Source organism: Diadema setosum, chromosome 19 (assembly GCF_964275005.1).
Source record: "Diadema setosum chromosome 19, eeDiaSeto1, whole genome shotgun sequence".
In the NCBI taxonomy this organism is placed as follows: domain Eukaryota; kingdom Metazoa; phylum Echinodermata; class Echinoidea; order Diadematoida; family Diadematidae; genus Diadema; species Diadema setosum.
The window spans coordinates 10,153,461-10,176,939 of record NC_092703.1 but is presented as its reverse complement, the minus strand read 5'-3'; the positions used below and the strand labels follow the sequence as shown (position 1 = coordinate 10,176,939).

At 39.6% G+C, this 23,479-nt stretch overlaps 1 protein-coding gene across 1 annotated transcript; it reads left to right on the top strand.

The window, feature by feature from the left end:
• The first annotated feature begins 723 nt into the window (after positions 1–723).
• LOC140242998 (small ribosomal subunit protein mS31-like) lies at positions 724–7,999 on the top strand. Its single transcript, XM_072322738.1, has 7 exons — positions 724–741; positions 1,138–1,313; positions 1,981–2,136; positions 3,272–3,484; positions 4,081–4,148; positions 5,102–5,251; positions 6,282–7,999. Exons 1-7 carry the CDS (start codon positions 724–726, stop codon positions 6,527–6,529), a joined length of 1,029 nt encoding a protein of 342 aa, XP_072178839.1. The 3' UTR covers positions 6,530–7,999.
• The last annotated feature ends 15,480 nt before the right edge of the window (positions 8,000–23,479 follow it).

The window sequence follows — 23,479 nt, the reverse complement described above, 5'->3', positions numbered from 1 at the left end:
ACAATGGAATACACATTTATGTAACAAGTGTTTTATATTTAACAAGCTTGTATGTTCAGCAATTGTTAACAACCTGGCTTGGTTAAACTTCGTACAGGTGAGGTATGAACTCTTGGCGAGTATGACTTCACATGTTTTTCAATGGTTTCATTTGTATTATGTGATATTGATATTTGTAATTGATTAAATGATGATGATGATGATGATGATCGGAATGATAATGATAATAATAATAACAATAACAATAATAATAATAGTAATACAAAATTTAGTAATAATAATATAATAATGATGATGATAATAAATTGCAGAACGGGGAATAGACGTTCAGCTGTCAGTTTAACCCATTGAGGACGGTTTGATTTTGCTACAACACGCATTTCCCATAGACGCTTGTCCGAGTATACTCGGGACTCGTCCTCAATAGGTTAAGGACTTGGTTTGATATATTATCCGGATCTGCAGCTCTTAAGATATGAAATTTTCTCAACAACTTTACAATGCCGCTTACTGTATTTGACTAACAATGGCACGGTGTCACTCATTTTTCGTGTGTTTGCCCATAGATCGCACAGTCCCGCGCTGTGGCGGCTGGATGTATTGAGAACCATGCAAACGGCAGCAAGGAGACAGGCAGAGGAGGATGCGGGAGATGGCGAGTCAATAAAGCCAGTTCCACCAAAGAAAAAAGTTGCCGCTACTTCTGCCAGCAACCTGCTTGACATGCTGGCTGGCCTGAGGGTAAGATGATTGAATTGATTGCTGTGACAGCTTAAACACATTGTCTGTTTACGCTGTGCTTGTAGTAGAATCTTTCATCAATGTATCGTACAAAACTAGTAAAAGTGCATATGAAACAAATAAATTCCACCTTAGTAAACCACCAAAGGAATACTGAAACCAGAAATATTTACATGAGTTTCGCGAGTAGTCTAAATTCTGCAAAAGTAAAATACATGCGACAGTTTCTGTCTACGTAAAGTATACTCTTTACTTTTTGCATGGTTGGCAATTTGCGAAAGTTTCATGCTGCGATAACGGCTGTCGGTGCCAATTTGCAAATGTTTCATGCCACGAATCATTCTGGTTTTACCTTATATACCAGTTGACATGGTCCCTTTAAACAATTTGCAACAGGTTCAGAAAAAGGAGGGCAGTGACTCAGACACTTCTGAGGCTCGTGCAGCAGAGAAACAAAAAGTGTCAGCCGCTGCAAACTTCCAGCGGATGGTGTCGCGGGCACAGAGGAGGCGAGAGAAGGAATCACAAAAGGATGACACGGGCGGAGAAACCGAGATCCAGAAATCACCGGGGTATGAGGCATTTCATGTCCATGAATTGCTGAATGTAGAAGAAGCATGCAGCCACTTCACCAAGCACAGAATAATGTTAATTTTGAATTTAAGAATAAATTAGTCTGTCTTGAATACATTAGTTTAGAATGTGCTACATTGAGAACTTTGTTGTATATACCGCATGTTTTTACATTTTCTAGCCCATCATATGCAAGAACTTTGATTATTAACCCGTCGAGGACGAGTCCTGAGTATACTCAGGCAAGCATCTATGGGAAATGCGTGTTGTAGCAAAATCAATCAGTCCTCAATGGGTTAAGTAAAACACAACATCATGAGTTGTTTCAATGTGGAATAACTTTTGTCTTTATTAGTTTACATTGTATATCTTATACACTGATGTCAATTCTCAGCCAAGTTGATGTCAAATTCTTACGTCCTTATTAGCAAAGTATCTTCCTCCTTGATTCTTGATAGATACACTGAATAGAGATGTTGGTATTTCTGTCAGTGAGAACACACTTGAGCGTGGAAATAATTACATTTTTTTTTTTATTTGTAATCAAAGAATATGTTACCCGTGGTACCCATTTATCATCCCCATGATCATGCCACAGCGAAAGCAAAAAACTCTTTGACGATGGACACTGCTAGTGACTTCGTGGTATGTGACCTTCTTCCCCAGGTTACAAGAACTCCAGGAGCTGACAGCAGAGGCGGCCAAGACTGTGGCTGAGGTCTACCCAGACAGGGAGCTGGTGGAATCCGAGCTGCTGAAGGAGCTGAGAAGGCATGACGAGGCAACGGCAGCGGGGGAGCGCGGGGAGACTGGCAACATCAGGTAAGGCTGGGCGCAACAAACTGACTCTCCAAATCATTTAAATTTCCTTTTGTGTCTGGACCCATAATGCTTGCAGCATTCGCAATTCCTGGGATGCGTGGACCCCAAATTGCTTGCAGATAAACCATTCATTTTTGTTTTTTGGCTGTTTAGATTCTCTCTCTGTTTAGCAGAGATTTACAATGTGTGCATATAATTTTCTTCATTGCCATACCAGACAGGCCCAGATTAAGCTCTTTCAAGCAGCTGAGTTGCAGTTGTAATTTGTGTTCTGAAAGTATATGCATGCACACAATTTCTAGACATTTGTTAGTGAGTCCATTGATTTACCCAGATATGACTTCATCGTTTGTAACTTTTGATTGTACTCAAGTGGCTTTTACAAAGTAGTTACTCTGAGAAACTTATTTACAGTTGATGCGACATTATGGTGATGCATTTATGAGGCAATTTGTGGCTTTGTTGATTACTTGTATGATAAGATATGCTGTTGAAAAGCAACATCATTATCTGGAAGAGCTTTAATTTTCCTAAGGGTTTGCATTCATGCACTTTCTATTTTTTTGTGTTTTTTTTTTTTGTCAGAAGATTGACATTACTTGCATGTAGAGAAGGTTTGGTCATTTGTTAAGTTTAATAGTGTTGTATGTTAATTAAGGTCATGTTTATTTGAGATACTGTTGATACCATGCTTTTTATCATATATAATTTCACCCCTCTTGACAGCACATACGGTTTTGACTGGCAGAATCTGCGAAGGATGCAGTCACATGTGTGCCTGCTCTGGGAGCACAATGAATCTTGTCGCAGCATGGAATCTTAAAATTCTGCCAAACTAGAGATTACAACTGATTACAGTGCCTATTCATGACATGTTCAAACGAAGGAAGACTTAGTTATATCAACAGCAAGAACTACACCTGCCCGAGTGTGTATGCCAATGATTTCTTCTGTCATGGCTCCTACTAAAACACTGATCAATTCAGTGCCTATTTATGTCAATGTAGGGGAATTTGTTAATCAGTAGCAAGAATGACACTGTATTGTCAATCATTTTACATCGTGTAACTCAAGTGCGACTCCTGTTCATGATCCTCCACTCTCGCCCTCCCTGCTTTCCCCCCTCTCTCGGCAGCTCGGTTCTCTCGGGCTTTCGTGTCCAGAAGCAGACAGTGCTGGAGAAGCACCGGAGCGGGCGGGACCTTCCCCAGGGGGGCAGCCAGAGGGCGGGGTCGGCCCAGTTCGATGCAGCCTTCTCGCACAGGGACCCCAGAAGGGCAATGGAGGAGGATACGGAAGATGGCGAGAGGAGGATGGGAAGGATGGAACCCCATCAGAGACAGCAGAAGTAAGAATGGGACACGCCCAAACTCGGACAACTGCTGCTTTTTTATCATTTGTGAGGCTCCAAATGAATCTGAAGCTGATGAGCAGATGCCTTAGCAGAGGCTGAAAATTTATTCAGCATATAAATGATTGAAGTATCAGTGCGACTGTTAACTTTTTTTGGGGGGGAGGGGGGTTGCATGCACATTTTCAAGCAGCACATCGATTTAAAAAAAAAATGTTTTAAACCAAGGTGAACAAAATTTATGAATCACACAGATTTTGTTTGACTTATTTCATGATTGCATGCTTGAGATAAAGAAAGAATGGTGACTACGATTACTCTTTCAGATTTCAAGAAATTTGAATTGAATACAGATCTTTTAGATCCAAAACACATATTTTCAGGTTGGCTGAAAAGTGAACCTGTTGGTTACTAGATTAATGAGTCTTGTTTTGAAGTGTTATATTCTGTCATGTGAAAATCACATAAACATGCATAAAGATCCCTTCATCTCTTAGAGGGAGTCAGCTACCAGATTGTGGTAATGTCTTTAGCCACAATGACACTGCTTTCTTATCTTCTTCCTCTGGGCTCTGTTTTCATCTGTTTTGCAGGAGGTCACTCTTTGATCGTCAGAAACTGAATATCTTCACTGCTGCATCTGAACTGGATCATGCAGTCGGTAAGTGCAGCATCTAGTCTGACAAAGACTGCATTTATCATCTTTCTCATACTTAAAACATGTTTCAGTGCCCACTATCAAAATGTATTTACAAAGGCCTTTTGGATCATATTTCTTGAGTTATTGTGTTTATCATGATGATCTCTATCATGAGTCAAGATGGAGGCCTTGTCACGGCGCAGCGCCATTGCGCAGTTTGACCTGAGGAGCTGAGATGTTTAGTTGGCAGTACAGTTGTAGTTTGCATTGCCATGTCTGAGCTATAAAGGCATTTCAAAACAACCTTGCATATATCATCTCCACAGACACACATTTTTGGCTCAAACGCATTTGAGATCACACTTTCTTTGGTGTTACAGAATGGCATTTCAAATTTTTTTTTTGTGTGTGTGGATTTTCCATGCTCTTTCTGGAATGTTAGTCCAACAATGTTATACAAGTGAGGGATAGTGTCAGTTAAAAATAGTGGAGGAAATCTTCATCATTCCAATATGATTGTGTCACTTCCTCATCAGGCGATCATCTGATCCATAGTTTTGTGTTTACAGTAAAGGCCCAAATTTTCGTGGTACATAAAAATGTGCAGAGAAAGTTGTAAAGATATTTTCGCGGGTTTTAGAATTTGCACTAACTAAAAGTCCAAAAGTGAATGTACCGCAAAAATTTCTGCATTAACAGGAGGTGATTATTATGCACTGTCCACATGCACAGAGTTGGCTGTATATCTTTAATGTGGGTGGCTGTGTCACAGCAGCGGATTGAATTTGCCAATTTTTTACACACGATGAGGTACGAACAGATGTTTACATTTATACTTCAGCCCATGTATGGTGTGCCTTAGAGCTGGAGATGTTCAAGATGCAGACCTAACAATTCAATAAAAATGCAGGGGTTACATTTCTCTCTTGAATGGACTTTGAAGTTGAGGAGTGTTCCAATGTTTGCGCTTCCAGAAACTGCATCAGAGACGTCCATCTGGGAAGTAGAACAGCAGAAGCAGTTGAAGGCGCTCTACTACTCCGCCGTGCGGAACGGCTTCGAGGAGGCCATGAAGCTGACCGAGGAGGGCAAGTTGTGGAAGTATCCCATCGACAATGAGCAAGGTGAGGGCGCTAGACCTTACTTTAAAGATAGAGTTCTATTGAAAAGTGAGATTACAGCCGTCACTTCATGATATAAAACTCATGGTCATACATTTTTTTTTCTACAGAGAAGCTCCATTTTTACGAACTCTGTAGCAAGAAGGTACCACTTTTACCAAGGTGAATTTAACAATCCTGATTTTCTGTTACTGTGTTTAGCTGGTCACTTCTTGTAGTAGATTTACAAAGAGGTACCAGCTGTAATGAGGTAATATCTCCGATCCGGCTGACCATGTTACAAAGGACTTTCCCTGTATCAATGTACATCATAATATGCCAACCGTGATAGAGATTTTATGTATTTCCTGGAAGAGACTCTGCAGGTAAAGTTGCATGTAATTAAAGATGTCAATAAAAGAAACAGTTCAAGTGAAAGCTTTAGGAAATCCCATTCAACCTGAAAGGGAAATCATGCATCATTCATCCCTGACATAACGAGGTAATATATATATATATATATATATATATATATATATATATATATATATATATATATATATATATATATATATATATATATATATATATATATATCATATATATATATATATATATATATATATATCATATATATATATGTATATCATATATATATATATATATATATATATATATATATATATATGTATATATATATATATCATATATATATATATATATATCATATATATAGATATATATATCTATCTATATATATATATATATATATATATATATATATATATATATAGATATATATATCTATATATATATATATATATATGTATGTAGATATATATATATATATATAGATATATATATCTATATATCTATATAGATATATATATCTATATGTATATATATATATATATATATATATATATATATATATATATATATATATATATATATATATATATAACAATATAACAAGGAACTTTCAGAGGTCCTAAGCAGCTTGTTATAATGGGCATCCCCTGTATCACTGTTCTCCTGTTCTTCTTATCACCAGGTCTGGAGGAGGAGCGAAAAGTGGGCTTCCACGAGCACGTGTTCCTGGACCACCTCCTGCAGGACTTCCCCCAGCGCGCCCAGGTCCTGGACTTCATGGAACTGGTCCTCATCGGCCTCGGCAAGAACCCGTTCCTCACCGTGGCCCAGAAGCACAATCACGTGGCGTGGTTCCGGGACTACTTCTGGAAGAAGGAGGAGGTCTTTGACCGGCTGGAGGCGGCAGACAAGGAAAAGGCCAACGTCTGAGACACTCTTACCTCATTTGATGTACAGGGCATTTAGAGGGCATTTAGAGTGCTCCAGGAGTGCTCCTGAGACCCTCTGAACTCTGTATGAACAGACAATCAGTCCCGGGAGCACTCTGAAATTATGGCCTTCTCGAGGCCAGGTTCAGGAGCGCTCCTGAAAAGCTCTACACCCTGTATAAACAGTCACCAACGTTTAGAGCATCCCAGAAGTGGAATGTGGTGCACACTGTGAATTTAGTTTCTATGCTACAAGTTCCTGCATACTCAAATGGTCTCCATGACAGTTATGCCAATCTCAGCTACTTCACATGTGGTCTCATTGAGCAGTGATTCTCTGTATGAACAGAAAAGAGGGGCATAAGTTGGAGCACTTCAGGGGTGCTTCTGGGCCCAACTTTGTGTATAAATTATGGGATATCCAACAAGTGGAATGATTATCACTCTGTGCAGTCACAGGATCAGCCTGGATTCCTATCCTCAGGAGGTTGTTTAGATGGACTAAACATTGGCTTCTGTCGCGTGAAACTCATGTTACAAGGCCCTCACTTTGGACTTGTGCAGTTGGATTCTGATGCCATTCTTCTCAGATATGATTAACCGTTACCTCCCCTCCCCCCCCCCCCCCCAGCCTTTTTAACACCTTGTAATTGGCACTAAATACACAGTAATACGCTTATATCATTGCTGGGGTGACAAAGATCTCAAATTTTAGTGAAAATGACTTTTTTTTTTTAATGGTCAGATAGTCAGTTAAGTGATGCCCTGTCCAAATCCTAGCTGTCTTATCCCCAAAATGATGCCCCCACAGCATGTCAAAGGAAAGGTTATCCCATTTGATATAGTGCTTTGGCTGCCACATTTTTTGCTCTGCTTGAACATTTGACATTTTGTAGATACGAGGGTCATGTTGCCCCAGCGATGATATTGCTCCTGTGTGGAGTATTTTCATGTTATTGTATGGACTCGGGAAGCAGCGGATAGTGTTTGCGCCAGCTCCTAGGCTTGGCTCAGTTGTGCCATTTACAATGAATCTTGTATTGGATGAATCTGTTGGGACTATTAAGATTACCAAAGTGTGATGTCATAGCCATTCATTGCCATGGAAACAGGTTCTAAACATCCTCACCTGGCCCAGTCTGTGAACACTATTGTTGCTAACTGTGCTCACTCATGGTACTTCCAATCCAAGGTATAACAAAAGACTGTGACATCATCACTTCTGTAAGGATAAAAGAGTAAGAGGAAAAACAAAAATCCTCTGTCCAAAGATCAGTGAGTTTAATCAAATTTCTAAGTATATGTAATATGCTATTCATGCTTTTGAAATTGTTGATCTAAATGTACCAGTACATTAACTCCTTGGTGTGTTTACCAAAAAAAATCAAAATACACTCTTTTGTGTATGCATATATACAGGTCATGCCATCACTGCATGCAGTTGTAATAAAGATCAGAGGAAAAATTGGAACACATCTCGACTTACAGTATTTGATTTTGATAAGTAGTACATGTACAGAGACTCCAACTCCAAGCACCTTCTGATCTGGAGATTCTCCCGCCCAAAACCCCTAGCAAACGGGAGACTCCAAGTTCATGTGTGTGCGAAGTTCCTAGCGTTCTAGATGCTCTCTGGTGCTATCTAAGGCTTATTTTTTTTTTCAACATACGATAGCAATAAGTAGGAAATCCTTTCCAACGGGAGACACAGAGCCAGGGCGGGAGAAATTAAATCTCACACGGGAGAACGGGAGATTTTGCAAAAATGGGTTTCCGGCGGGAGATCTCTCGTCGAAAATGGGAGGGTTGGAGTCTCTGCATGTACATTGTATCATAATATCATTTTATCCCCCCCCCCCTTGTGCTTTTCAGCTAACTGTAACAACACAAACTTGTGTCAAGTGACAATGATGGTTTGAAATGATGGTAGCAGGGATGATGATTGACACAAAACATTGATGATAGGTAAATGATGATGATGATTGCAGTGGTGATGTATACTCTGAATGCACAATGATAACAACACTGGCAATGATGGCCATGATGAATGATGAATGGTGATTGTGATCGTGATGATGCTATATGATGTTAAATAAATAAATGATTGATTGATTGATTGATTGATTGATTGATTGATTGATATGATTGATTGATCGATCGATCGATCGATCGATCGATTTTTAAATCTGCAAAATAAAGATAATATGTACATTACTTCTTATTGAATAATACAAAGAAATTACAGTATCACAAGAGTACACGAAACTGCGGCTGGATGGCCCTACTCAGCTCCGCCCACATGGTGGAGCTGTTCTACCGAGGGGTCCAGAAGAAAACACACTCGGTACATCCGATATCAACATACAAATTTATATTGAACATAACACTACACAGAATCAAATCAAAAGTATACCAAATCAAAGTAACATCCATTATTACTCTTCAGTTATTCTATGATGTTGATTGTGATAGAGATGATGGATGATGACGTTGATGCTGATGGTAATGATGATGATGAATAATAATTGATGATGGTGATGATGGTGATGCTGATGGTAATGATGTTGATGATGAATGATGATGATGATGATGATGATGATGATGATGATGATGATGGATGACAATGTTGGTGGTGATGTTGATGGTGATGGTGCTGTTGATGGGGTGGTGACAGATCATGAGGTTGATGGAAGATGGTGCCGATGATAATGTCGATTGTAGTGATGACAATGACAGTTGTGAAAATGATGCCGAACTTTTTGTGATCCTCATAGTGATGCTGATGATGTATGTGAAGAGGATTAGACAAGTATTAAAGTTATAACATATGTCATGCCGGGGACGTAACTTTAAACACCGTTAATCACATTAAGATAAGTAATGTTTTATTTGTTTGTTTGTTTGTTTTAGGGATGGGAATGTATTTTTGTGTTGCCAGTACCCTTTGGAATATTGATGATTATACATGCACTTCCACAGGCTTGAAGACTAAGTGACGACCTCGAGTCGTGCTGGTTGCAGAGCCGTCTCCGCAAAGTCTCCCCAAGCCTCCTGAATACCTATTTGCTTGTTCTCCAAGGAGTCGCGGATCAATCGAACATGTTCGATTATTTTTTTTTTTTTCGACTTCAAGTCTTCAGGTGGTCTCGGAGATGTCTCCGCAACGTCTCCTTACTTGCGGCCATGTCGCGGAGACTAATTTTGTCTTCGACGGACGTCTCCGCGATCTTGCGGAGACTCATCGGCGACCCATCCAGGCGGGTGAAGAAGTTGTCACCTTGTTTGAAGACGTCTCGGACGTTGCCCTGGAGTCGCCTTCTTGGGGAGAGCGCAAGTCATTTTTATTTTTCTCTCTCGGGTGGCAGCAGTCGCGGCGACGCCTCTTATGATAGTGAGATGATAGTGAGATAGACATGGCTCACTGAATCTTGTTGTTTTTGTTTTTTTCAAATTAGTTTTCTTTTTTCGGGGGGAGGGGGTGCTGCGGACTGATGGCGGGTCAAGGGGCATAGTCCGTCATCGTCATACGGTATTTTATTTGCAATACATCGTTACATTCATGGACAACAATACCAATTTGAACATTTTCGCAACATTCGATTGTCAAAATAATCTTCCTGACAGAATCAGGGATTCACCTCACGCTCACCTTACACGGTTAGTTTGCACTAAGTGCCGGGACTAATTATCCATGAATCGCTTAACGACAGAACCTTGGCTGTATCAACAGAGAAACAAACTTTGCATCAGGGAACGCGGCCTTACCGACTGTAAATATTATCGTGGTTACGAGTGACATTGCAGGAGCAAGTGATGAGGGCACGAAAACAAGGAGGGAAAATAATTGTCTGACGCGATCGCTGTGTTGGCCTTTTGGTCGGCGGTTGTGCGAAAGTGATGAGCGCGCATATAGCCCTTGTGCTGCCGATACCTCATAAAGTGCCAATGCCATTTTTTTAAGGAGTTTTTTTTTAATGTATTTTCAGACGTGTGTAACAAGTGAGCAGAAAACAAAATAAAACAAGTCTCGAAACGCCAAGTACGAACACAAAATTTGCTAAAAAAAATCTATAGACATATTATTCTTATGCGCTGCAAAAGCTTCTGATGTACTTGGTGATAATAAAGAGTTAAATGGAAAGATGTGTTTTAGGTTGTAATTTAAAGACTGCTACAGTTGGGGATTTCCTGACTTCTAGTGGTAGATCATTCCAGGGTTTGGGAGCTGCACAGGCAAATGCTCTGTCTCCCAATGTCACTTTTGTTTTACGTGTTGGAATTTGTAAGAGAAGAGTGTCTTTGAAACTGCGCAAGTTATGAGTGTGTTTGTGAGATTTAAACACTAATAATTCAGATATGCAACTGGGGGCTTGACCGATGAGTAACTTATATACAATCAACGAAATCTACTAGTAAGTGATTGCGGTGGTGGATTCTGATTTCGCGTGCATGACACGACCTCAATATGTGACGAAGTTTAATACTTGATAGCTTAAAGGGATCGTACAGTTCTGGTTGAGACCTAATTTCAGGTTTCTAACATTTTTAGGTGAGATAATGAGAAATCTCATATGAAATATGAAAGACCATGCAATTTCATGAGGAATTCAACGTTTATTTGATAAAAATTGGTTTTGAAATGGCTGAGATATCCAAAAAGAACGATTCTAATAAAGTGTGGGACCCACACTTTGTAACGATCGCTTTGTTTTACTTTGTTTTTGGATGTTTCAGTTATTCCAAACCCGATTTTCATCAAATAAACTTTGAATTCCTCTTAAAATGGTATGCTCTGTGCTATATCATAAGTGTTTTCTTGGTATCTTGCAAAAATTCGAAAGCCTATTTCTCATCTCAACCAAAACTGTACTATCCCTTTAATCTAACATAATTGACAGTTAAATCTGTTTAGGATTGTTCGACGATTTAGAACATAAACTTTGAGGACCTATTATGTTGAATGTTCCATGGACGGGAGGTTTGATGCGTGTTTTGGTTGCTTTTGTTGGTTGTTCGTGTTTTACATTTTCTGTTGTTGACTATGTTTGACTGTTTGTGTGGATGTTTTTGTTTTTGTTTTTCTTTGACGGGGACAGGTAGGGGGAAGTCCTCCAAATATTCTCAAGGTTTTTTGTATACTGCCACACCTTTTTGGACATAGCGCCAACATCTGCGGAAAGTGCATCAATCAAAACAAGTCAGGACACTCTCCAAGCACCTCTGCTGACGAAGTGCAAATTAACCATTGGCAAAAAGTGCAATTGCGTTGGCAAAGTTTCTGCAACAGCCTTGGCGTTAAATTTTCGCCTTCTGACTCTCATAACCTGTTCATTAACCAGTGGACTCTCGAATAGATTCTCGATTTATGAAATTGTCATAAACAGAGAAAAAGTAAGGAATAGATAGAATGGAAACATCTATGCTTGAAAACAATGGGACTATTAAAAGCATACATTTAACTTTTTCTGCTATGTGCCAGGAACTTTTGACAGAGCGTACAAAGGTCTAAGCCAAGTGGCACTCACAGCACGCAAATAGAGCTTGGAATATTGCAAGGACACTTTCCGTTTTGTTGTCGATATTCCGAAATGAGAAATATAGTGAGTACACGAGCAATGGACTCACTAAGTACAGATATAGATACGAACGGGACATGTAATGTTTTAGTGTTATCAGGACTGGGCAGACTGCCTTATTTTGGTTTAAATTTTTGGAGATTTGAAACGAGGTATGTGCATGCATGTATGCTTGGGGGGAGTGGGGTGAGGGTGAGGATTCAGCCATTTTTATAGAAGCTGTCGGTTTTAAAAGATTGCAGCGGCAAGGAGATGTGTCTGTATGCTCAGAAGACACATTTCCGTCAACTAGGTATTTCATTTATGGCAAGTTAAAAAAACAGAGACATAGATTATCATATCACGATGCATAATAAATGCGATGAGATTTCCAACAGCTCTAGTAGGTAATATACATGTACCATGCTATGTCGAGGTTTTCTTAATCGCACAAAGTTATCATTTTTTTAATCTCTCCACGGTAATACCCTCCTCAGTTTACAATTATTTCTTTGTACAGCTTAACTGCCCAATCGTTAATCGTCAAGACTGTTATTCAATACACATCTGAGTCAAATTATTTTTTTAAACCGTCTATTGAAAAAAGAAACTTTCAAATTTGTTAGTGCGCACTTTTGTTTGTTTGTTTGTTTTTTTCATTTACGGATTAACGACCCTTCGAAATAACAAGTCTTATCTTATTTTTGGACAAACGAATCTTACGGGAATAACGAATATCCGGAATAACGCCACGAATTTTTCGGATTGACAAACACCTAGGTATTCGGAATTTGTATGTTTTGGAAGAACGAACCTTCGGAATATTGATCATCATCCGTCGACAGTGAGTCAACATACTGACTGAGGATGCATGGTTCGAACACAGAGTACCACTTTCACGAATATTGCATAAAGTGATGAGATCTTCCATCTATCCTTTTTCAAGCATTTCATGTATGTGTCGAGATGTGTGCATATATATATATATATGATTATGATTATTTTGTTTGTTTGATTTTATGTGCGTGTGCAAGCATATTGCAATCTACCGGCTAGACATCCATCGTCCAAGGCCTACTCTATACAAAACCTACGTGACGCGCAAGGAATTTCAAATTTCCAACTCATTAGCCAGAAACTATAGAATAGAAATAAGATGTAATAGAGAAAATCAGCAACAGAAACAAAGAGGACCAAGGGGTATTTCCCCGAAACAGCCCGAAGGCACTATCGTTATTAATGTTACTTTTTCTTTCTTTTCTTTTTTTTTTTCGTGGGGGTGTGCTGTACGCAGGATGTTTGCAACATGTCTGCAGTATGTTTTACAGGAACTAACCTCGTCTGGTTTTCACTATAGATACTATCCTACAATACCTTGAGTATGTTACAAGGGCGCCGGGAAGCGGTTGAAGCTTCCCTCACGCTAGCTTCGTTCTTTCTCAACGCCTCTTCTTCATATCAAAACATACGCAACGTATGCTTTATGGAAAGGAAAATCTTGTCCCTCGAAAGGAAGTGGATTAAAGACAAACATTATGCACCTAAAAGAATAGCGAGTAAATCACCGTGTCTTCCGAAATTTTGGGGAACGGCTGACGCCGGACGCGCGGCAGGCTGGGCAGTGTGTTCGCTCTAGGATAAAGGATGTGATGTCTGGTTTTTTTTTTTCGCTGCGCTGTTTCGTTCAATGTCAAATTCATGTGTATCCGGCGCGGCGGTGGCATTGTCATTAATGTCCATGTGGAAAGATTGAAAGGAGAAGCATATAGGGCCTACGTAGATATCCGTTCATTTTCCCCTTTCCCCATACAAACAACAAAAACCCCAAGCTCACCCCGTCCACTCAAGGAACTTACTGTTTCGTGGAAATTGACCTCGGGCCTCTCGTCTCTTCGAGGAAATGAAAATTACAATAATAGCGTTTTAAGCATAATATTCTCGTGATTGTCATCCATTTTATGCATTGAAATGAAAGTGATTATTGATAAATGGCACTTTAGTTGACTGGCGCCAATGGCCTTCTGAATAATTCAATGGGACTGTCTGGATTCAACCTGTTGTCATTATTAAAGTGTTCCCTTTTTGTAGCCCAAATGGCAGTTGCCAACGTCAACAGTATAAAAATCATGTCTTGATATATTCACATTATTAGGTAATGATGCGACATAAAAGCACGTATGTTCAAACGTTTTATACTCACTAACTCATGAGAAAGCTAGAGAGAGCGGGGGGGGGGGGGAGGAGGGTCGGGAGAGAGGGAGAGAAAAAAATCAACAATGTTCATGTCACGCGTATCCGTTCCGATGCACGTGTATTATAACAATGCTGTTTTGATATTTTTTCTACACGTTTTACAAATTCAACAAGGAACATACATCTAATTCTAATACAGCGTAATAATAGTAATGATAATGATAATAATAATAATAATAATAATAATAATAATAATAATAATAATAATAATGATAATAATAATGATAATAATGATGATAATAATAATAATAATAATAATAATAATAATAATAATAATAATGATAATAATTTTTCTATTATTCTTCAATTCATTTTATCTATCTATACTTGATATAACCTGCATACATAAAACATGTGACAATAATATGACAAGTACAACATGACAATGTGACAAAACAAACAAACAAGCAAACAAACAATCAAAGTTATCAAGTGAAGGGGTTAATGAGAAGGCAATGGGCCTTATTTAAAACTAACCCCTGGAAAGTAAGTAAAGTGTTTTTGTCTCTTCTTTCTATAAGCTGTAACTGACAAAAAAGGTCAGCAAACGAACGCATACTCACGATCATTTAAACCACTATTTGCCATTTGCAGATGAAAAAAAAAAAGCTCCCGCATTAGTGCTTCAAAATAGTTCTAAAATGTGAGTTAGGGATAAAAACAGCCAACGTAAAAATGCTAATGTATCATCATTGTTAAATATCATAATATACGCAGTGTGAACAATAGTTTTATTAAAATCGTTTCTAGAATAAACCGTATACATTTATCGTTTATTGAGAAAATTGGCGATATCTCCTTATATTTGTGGTTTTATTGCGAAATTCTTATATCGTAAGATGGTTTGTGATACGACTGAACTTTCCACATGCATCAAAATAATGTAATAACTCGAACATTTGTTTGCAATCACTGCTCCCAATAGTAAACAGTGGTATTAAAGCAATATTTTTCTTCAGAATGTAAACGGAGCTCGGTAAGCATGGTAATAACGATGGCGACGATGCTCCAAAGTTTGAATAAAGAATATACGCCAATACCGTATAATAATAACAATAACATCAACAAAGAAGTGATTCAGAACTTTAACATTATCTGTTTTGATGGCTACCCCTTCAACGTTTACTACCACTGGTTCAAATGATCATAGCGGTACTCTATCATGATATCCAAAGTGATGGATGATGATAATGCTTGTCGTAACAAAGGTGATACTAACAATAACTGACAGTATTGATATTGAAAATGATTCTAATAATTATTATGAGAGTAATAAAGAAAGTTGAAAAGAAATTATTTTACATACTTTTTCTAAAATAATAGGGTAGATAGCAGATTAAGAGGTTTTTCAGTGTCTGCACTCATACTCCTGCCCTCAAAGTCACTTTAAATTCCTATCTTCTTGTACCCGTTCGTATTGTTGGCATTAGCTCCAGTTTCGTGGAATAGCGTCTAAAAGGATAGCAATAATATGTCCTTTTCACCTATCTAGATACACGGACTTCTTTCGCTTTCTCTTTCATGCACAGTTTCGAATGACATTCAATTTTATGCCAAATGATAATGAGAGTGGAATGTCTGTCTGTGGTTAGAACCTTTTTCCTGAAACATAGTATGAAAATGGCACCTATTCCAAGGTGACATAAGAAAAAAAAATCCTAATAAACAAAACCAAACTAAATGTTTCCAGTAATCATTTATAGTATCCTGAGGTCTTGTGATGCTGCGCATGCTCGGTACAATCGATCATTGTCATGTCGACAATGCTCCCGGGTGGAGGAGGAAATCTCTTCGGCAGAGGGTAGCGATAAGTGGGTGGAGCTTAGACAGCTGCTTCCCTGTAATACTGCCCTCTCTGGTGACAGGGAGGCATTTATAGTGTGTAAATATTCCGTCCGTTTTGCTTTCCAATGAGGTAACACCAGGGGGGTGTTTCATCAACGTTTGTCGGTGCAGACAAATTGAATCACCATAGTAACAGTCAGTGACCAGAGCATCTCAGCCAATCAAAACCAAGGATTTTGCTGAAATTGGTCAGCGCCGACAGTTGTCAGCGCTGACAAGTGTTGATGAAACACCCCCCAGGATCGTCAACTGCCTAATTGTCATTGATTGTCTGTCTCTGCGCAGCGAAACTTCCTAGGTCTGTCTTAGATTTGCGTATACATGCAGAATTGTATCAACCATGGAGCTACATCTTCATGTATCAGCATTTAAACTTTTTGTTCAAATAAAAATCGAGCGCAGAAACTAAAAGTCCTTCAAGTTTCACTATGCAGAACTGAGGGAAGAAAAGCACAAACAATAACTGATAATCCTTCAGGTTTCATTACGCAGAATTATACTGGGTGAAAAAAAGCAGAAACAACATCTGAGGTAATGAATATCATTATTTGGCTATAGTTTCAACGCATCACTAGGGTTGGATTTGTTCGATTTCTGAGAGAGAGAGGAAAAGAAAATTGGCAGCAATCATCTGACCGAGACTTGATTTCTCTTTAAACACTCTCTCTCAAAAGACTCAGAAATGGAAACGTAATCACTCGCATATTGTAGAAGCTGGCGTTGATAACTATAAGTATGATAAATATGACAACGATAATGATGTAGATGATAATGGCATGATATTGATAACAAGGGTAATAATGACGATGTTAACAATAACAACAAAAATCATAACAAAACTGTCATTGATGATAACGATGGTTATGATGCAAGCAATAATGATATTGATAATGATGACTACATAAAAAATAAAGTCTGAAATGAATGATTGATGTCGTCGTACTTACAATTAGAACTTGCAATAATATCTAATCATTACATTTTATGCTGTTTAAATCATAACTTCGCCAAACTTAAATCCTAGACACAGCAATCGTAAGGCCTGCCCACACTTCTCAGTACCAGGACTGATAAATTTGATTTGATTTGATTTGATTTATTTCTGCTTAATTCCGTTACATCAGATATGATTATGTACATGACATTTATGACAAACAGTATATCGACACATAGTTTTTAGTACAATTATACAAGACAAATACAAACAGCTTATGGAACTTAAACAGAAGGGTCTCCAAAATAAGCCGAGGCTTGACGGTATGGAGACTATGCTTACCTACTCTGGATAGAATAGGGAATAGAGAAAGAGAGAAATAGGGAAGGGTAGGGGGAAGAGGGAAAGTTACAGAGTGTATGTGTACCACTCCAACTACTTTACAATAATAGTAATGATGATAAATACAATATGATAATGATATTAAAGTTTACACGTTCAGTTGCCTTTGCCGGAGTAATGACCGAATATGCACTATGAAAATAATAATGTGTGAATACAAAGTATCCTATACATATTGTTATCTGATATGGAATGATGCCGTCCTTGATTCCATTAAGGAGCCTCTTTCTATTTTTTTTTTAAATACATTTAGAGAAACCAGGAAAAAAAACTGCAGCCAAGTGGAGGAGCTACCCCCTCCCACCCACCTCCCACCCCACCCCCCCCCAATCGATGTAACTGGTTTACAAGGACGCACCACTTAGTCTTCAAAGCAAACTGTTTATCTTGTTAATATATTTCAGTCTTTCCTTTTTCATTAGTAGTATTTTCCGGACAATGTGTTTTTTATACTCCGCTCCAACGTACCTCTCCCCCCCCCCCCTCTTGGAAATAATCATAACCCTGACCTGCGTCTATTTGGGAACAATGTTTTCAAGATGCCAGGTCAACTCCACAAGCTGAATTCACCGATTGTTTCACGTGGTGTCAGGTAAAAGTGCATAGATGCTGATAGGTTTTCCCTTGGGATGATAAAGTCTGCTCCTTATTCAAGAAATTAGTTGCAAATTGCGGAAGGGTCTTACCTGAATTCATGTCAGAAAATCTAATACAGACAGAGGTATATACAAGTTCAGCAATAAGAATGTCAAGACTCTCTCTCTCACTTTGGGCAAAAATAAAGGAAAAGAAGAATTAAAGAAAATATTAAACGACGAGAACTGACGCTGACACAGGAACGCGGAGTGCAGCTTTAAGACCCGAGAGTTCACTTGAGGACAGTGAGCAGATTGGCCCCATGTTGAAACCACAACAGGCTCGGGCAAGGTCATCCCGGTATCACGTGACTTGAGTCCTCTCGCAGCCGCAGGGCGTCGCCACGTGCCGCGCGTAGGGTTCAAGAACGTGAGATGTTGAAGTCAGCTAGGATGGATCGGTAACTCGGTTAACAAGGGGTGCAGGAGAGGGTGGGGGAGGGAAGGGAGGTGGGAACATTGAGGAGGACAGGGAGGGACAGAGGGAATGAGGTTGGGGTAAAAATAAGGGTGGGTAGGAGGGTGTGGCACCATGTAAGCCTTCGCATGGAATGAAATGAGGGCATATTTTATTATTCTACAACGTTTAAACTTTATATCTTGTCATTGGGACAAACATTTGATGCTGATGTTTGATTTTGAAAGCTATCATTTTGCTTTACGGGGCACGGAAAATAAATAGTAACACGTCCATTGTAACGAGAATATGACAAGGCCTATGCTTATGGATATTTCGTAATACACTAAATTTTGTTCTACATGTATATTTCACGTGGGTTGTCCGGTTTCTTCTATTATAAACAGTGAACTACCTAAATGGTAATTGATATTTAAGAAAAAAAAATGCAAATAAAATTTGAATAAATTTAATTGCAAAGTAATTTCCCCTGTGATCGAAAGTATAGAAAGAGGAAGACAGAAAGGAGAAAAGACGGAGAAGAAAAAAGAAACTATTACTACTATGAACCAGAAAAAAAAAATGGTTTACGACCTCAATGAGGTCGATATGTAACGAGAAAGTTTCGTTAATAATAATTCATTGCTGATTATTATGGCCGTATAGCTCGAGTGCAAGTTACGAGTTCGAAACTCACGAGCCATCTCGCCCACGACCTCAACACTAGGTAAGTAAGGCCCATGAGTCCGACACTAGGCAAAAAAGGCCCACGTCTGCGACACTCACGGGGCTTATGTACGCAGTGGGCCGTATGACTCGTGGGTGTCGGGCTCGCATAGGATGACCCCGATAGCAAAGCTCTAGTGAACATTTTAATAGAAAAGCGCTGTATATTTTATATCTTTGTCTGTTTTAGAAGGGGGTGGAGATCTCTTTGTTACTTTTACGACTTCGTTGCTATAACTGATTGGCATAACTAACGTGCTGAGCTTGTTTGTAGAATGAGGAAAGCACCACAGAGTCAAACCCAAGAATCCTTATTTCCAGGGTAAATTTCCAATATATTATGCACTTGAGGACAGAATCTTTCGGTCCAAACACAAAAGAATCATTTATATCATCTCACGTTTCACTTATTTGTAATCTCTTGCCCGAACCAGATTCTCTTGGATTCTTCTATGAAAAGTTCTTTTTATCAATACCATTACATTAGGCGTTTTCACATCAGCCTGATGTTTCGAAATAGCGCGCTATTTTCTGACTTGGGAAATTATCCCGATAGCGAAATAGCGCGCTATTTGATAATGTGAACACAAATTAGCGCGCTTATTGTATCGCTCTGATCGAGAAAATTTCTCGAGTCCAACTCGGGACATTTCTGAAATAGTGGGATAGTAGCGCGCTATTTGATAATGTGAAAACAACTCGAGAAATTAGCGCGATGCATCCCATCATGCCTAGCGTGTGTGACCCGATCGATCGAGGCAAACTGCACACAAATCATGAGGAATTTTTTGAGAGGACACACACATTGCTGATGCTGTTTGCACATACTCAGCTGTCGAATTAGCTCGAAAAAAAAAATCGGGCTAATTCTCTTCGGGCTGATGTGGATAAGAAATGAAATAGCGCGCTAATTCGCAATCGCGAAAAATATCTTGAGCTTGGATTTTTATCGGGCTGATGTGAAAACGCCTAATGTGACTCTCTCTCTCTCAATAGGTGGGTCTTCATCAGCTTGAGCTTGAAGAATATCTCGCTAATGGGGGATCAGAGAAATAAGCCCGAAGTCAGCTGAAATGTACAATCGCGTCTTCACCAGCTTGAGCTTCAGGCACAGTCAGGTTTATAAGCTCAATGCTCCCACCCGACTGCCTACATTCCTGCGTGGTGTGCAACGCATGCAGTGCCAATGTTTAAGCTCGAGCTGATGAAGACGCGTTAAGATTAGCCCGCTATTCTGCAACTTAGCTGGCTATTCTGCAAATAAGTCCAACATTTCTTTGGCTTACTTTCCGATAGGAATAGCCGGCTATTTCGGTCTTCATTGCAAAATTAGCGGGCTATTTTCTGATCGGGCTAATTCTTTGGATCAGAAATAGCCGGCTATTCTTCAAGCTTGAGCTGATGAAGACCCACCTAATACCTCTTGTTCCTTTCGTATTCTCCTTCTGATTTGGAACTTTATTTGTCGATTCCATCTCCCAGTCCTTTCTCTCTCTGCATCCCTTATTTTTCCTTTCTATTTTAATCCACGTCTATCTGATTAGCGGCTGGTTGCAACCTGACAGCCTCAGCCACACGACGTAGGAACCAGCTCGAGTTATTCTCCAGTATCATTATAATTACCAGCACCACCACCACCACCACCACCACCATCATAATCACCGGCATCATCATCATCATTATGATTATCGTCTTCATCGTCATCATTATTATCATCATCATCCTCATCACTATCATCATTACGATCATCATCATTGTCATCATCATCATCATTATCATCATTGCCATCATCATCGTTGTCGTTACATCCTCATATCATCATCATCATCATCATCATCATCATCCTCAATCATCATCACCATCATCATCATCATCATCATCATCAAAATCATCATCACCATCATCATCATCATCCTCCTCATTATCATCATCATCATCCTCATCATCATCGTCATCCTCATCATCATTATCACCATCATCATTGTCATAATCGTGGTCGTTCGCATTCCTCCTGCCTATCTGAACTTTCCCTTTCTTCTCCATTTCACACACACACACACACACACACACACACACACACACACACACACTCTCTCTCTCTCTCTCTCTCTCTCTCTCTCTCACTCATAACACATCACAAACATGTAATATTTATCTTGAAAAATGTCATTGTATGGATTCATAGTTTTTCCCGGCCCTCCCGCTCTCTCTTTCTCACTTCACATCTCCGTCATCGGCTGGCTGCACTCAGGCATCCTCAGCCACACATAGGGCCCAGCTCGAGGTATTCTCCAACCTCATCGTATCACCACCCTGCACCACCATCATCATCACCATTATTATCATCGTCATCATCACGCTCCATCATCATTATGATTATTATAATCATCATCATCACGCACCATCATCGTCATCATCATCACTATCATCATCGTCGTCATCATCATCATCATCATCACCATCATTATCATCATAATCATCATCATCGTCATCATCGTCGTCATCATCATCAGCAGCAGCAGCATCATCATTTCTCTCGTGTCCTCAAGTTCCTGTTCTTGTTTTCCGAGCACGCAAGCCTATCACTCCTCCTTCATGCCTATCCGACCTTACCCTTTAAAGCTGCGTTTCTCTTTCCCCCGTAAAGACACACACTTTTTTGTTTTTCAATGATATTTTATTGATTTCATTCAAATCATTCATAAATCAACCCATTCTGGGTGTAACATGAACATAAAAACGGTACAAATGCCATTCAAAAGACAAATCCATTACCAACTTATACTGCCAATCATCTCCCTTCAACATAACAACTCGATTATAAATCAATCCTACTGACCATTTCTTCACGAGAAAGTATTGACATGTACAAAAAAAACTCTCTCTCTCTCTCTATCTCGTAAACACACACACACACACACTCACACACACACACACACACACACACACTCTCTCTCTCTCTCTCTCTCTCTCTCACTAATTGCACATGACAGACATGTATTTCATCGTGACAAATGTATCGTTATATGGATTCATATTTTCTCAGGTCCTTCTGCTCTCTATAAGCTCTGTCTCACTTCACATCTCTCTTCTAATCGACTGGCTACACCATGACATCCTCGGCCACGCACAGGATCCAGCTCTAGCCAGAGCTGTTCTCCAATCTTATCAAAATTAATGATAACCGCCGCCACCACCACCATCTTCACCCCCACCACCATCATCATAATTATTATTCTCATTATCACCACGATTCATCATCATCATCATCATCATCATCATCATCATCATCATCATCATCATCATCATCATCATCATTCCTGTTCTTGTTTTCCGAGCACGCGCGCGCTAGAATTCCTTCCTCCTGCTTATCCGACCTTTTCCTTTCTGCTGCGTTTTTCTTTCCCCGCACACACACGCACACGCACACACACACACACACACACCTCTCTCTCTCTCTCTCTCTCACTAAAATTACACATCACAAACACGCATTCCATCGTGACAAATATATCATCATATGGATTCAGATTTTCTCAGGCCCTTCTTGCTCTCTAAGCTCTAAAAATGGAAATAAAGTTTGAATTGAACCGAGTTGATTTGTCTTACTTCACATCTCTCTCTCTCTCCCTCATGATCGGCAAATCACAACCACCACCACCTCCATTATCATCCTCATCACCACCACTACCACCACCATCATCATCATCATCATCATCATCATCATCATCATCATCATCATCATCATCATCATTATCCTTCTCCTCCTCCTTATTCCAGTGTTTTCTCACGCTCCCTCCTCTCCCAATTCCCCTCCCCTACTCCTACTTCCTCCCTCCCCCCACCCCCCCCCCCCTCTCCATCTCCTCCCCTACCATCTCTCCCTGTTCTGTCTCCTGTTTCTCTAACGGCTGCCCTCGGAGACAGACAGCCGTGCTGGACCAGCCGACGGACCGACTGCTACTGACACGACTGCTGCGACACGAAGTCGAGACGGTCGATGGTGTTTCCTTGACGTTGTCGACCGAAGGCCTTCCATCCCTGGAAGAGATGAGCCGTGAAAAAAAAATAAAAATCCAACCCAACTCATTACGGCAATCGCACCATACAACAACAATCTGTATAATGAGTGTGCAAATGAACACGTCTGTTTGCAAAACGTCATCACGATTAACTATACACTGCAGTAAATCGACGAAATGTG

Excerpts from the sequence above, each read along its gene's own strand:
- LOC140242998 (XM_072322738.1), top strand. Across the intron at positions 1,314-1,980 it reads GAGATCCAGAAATCACCGGG|GTTACAAGAACTCCAGGAGC; the intron begins GTATGAGGCATT and ends CTTCTTCCCCAG. Across the intron at positions 3,485-4,080 it reads CCCCATCAGAGACAGCAGAA|GAGGTCACTCTTTGATCGTC; the intron begins GTAAGAATGGGA and ends TCTGTTTTGCAG.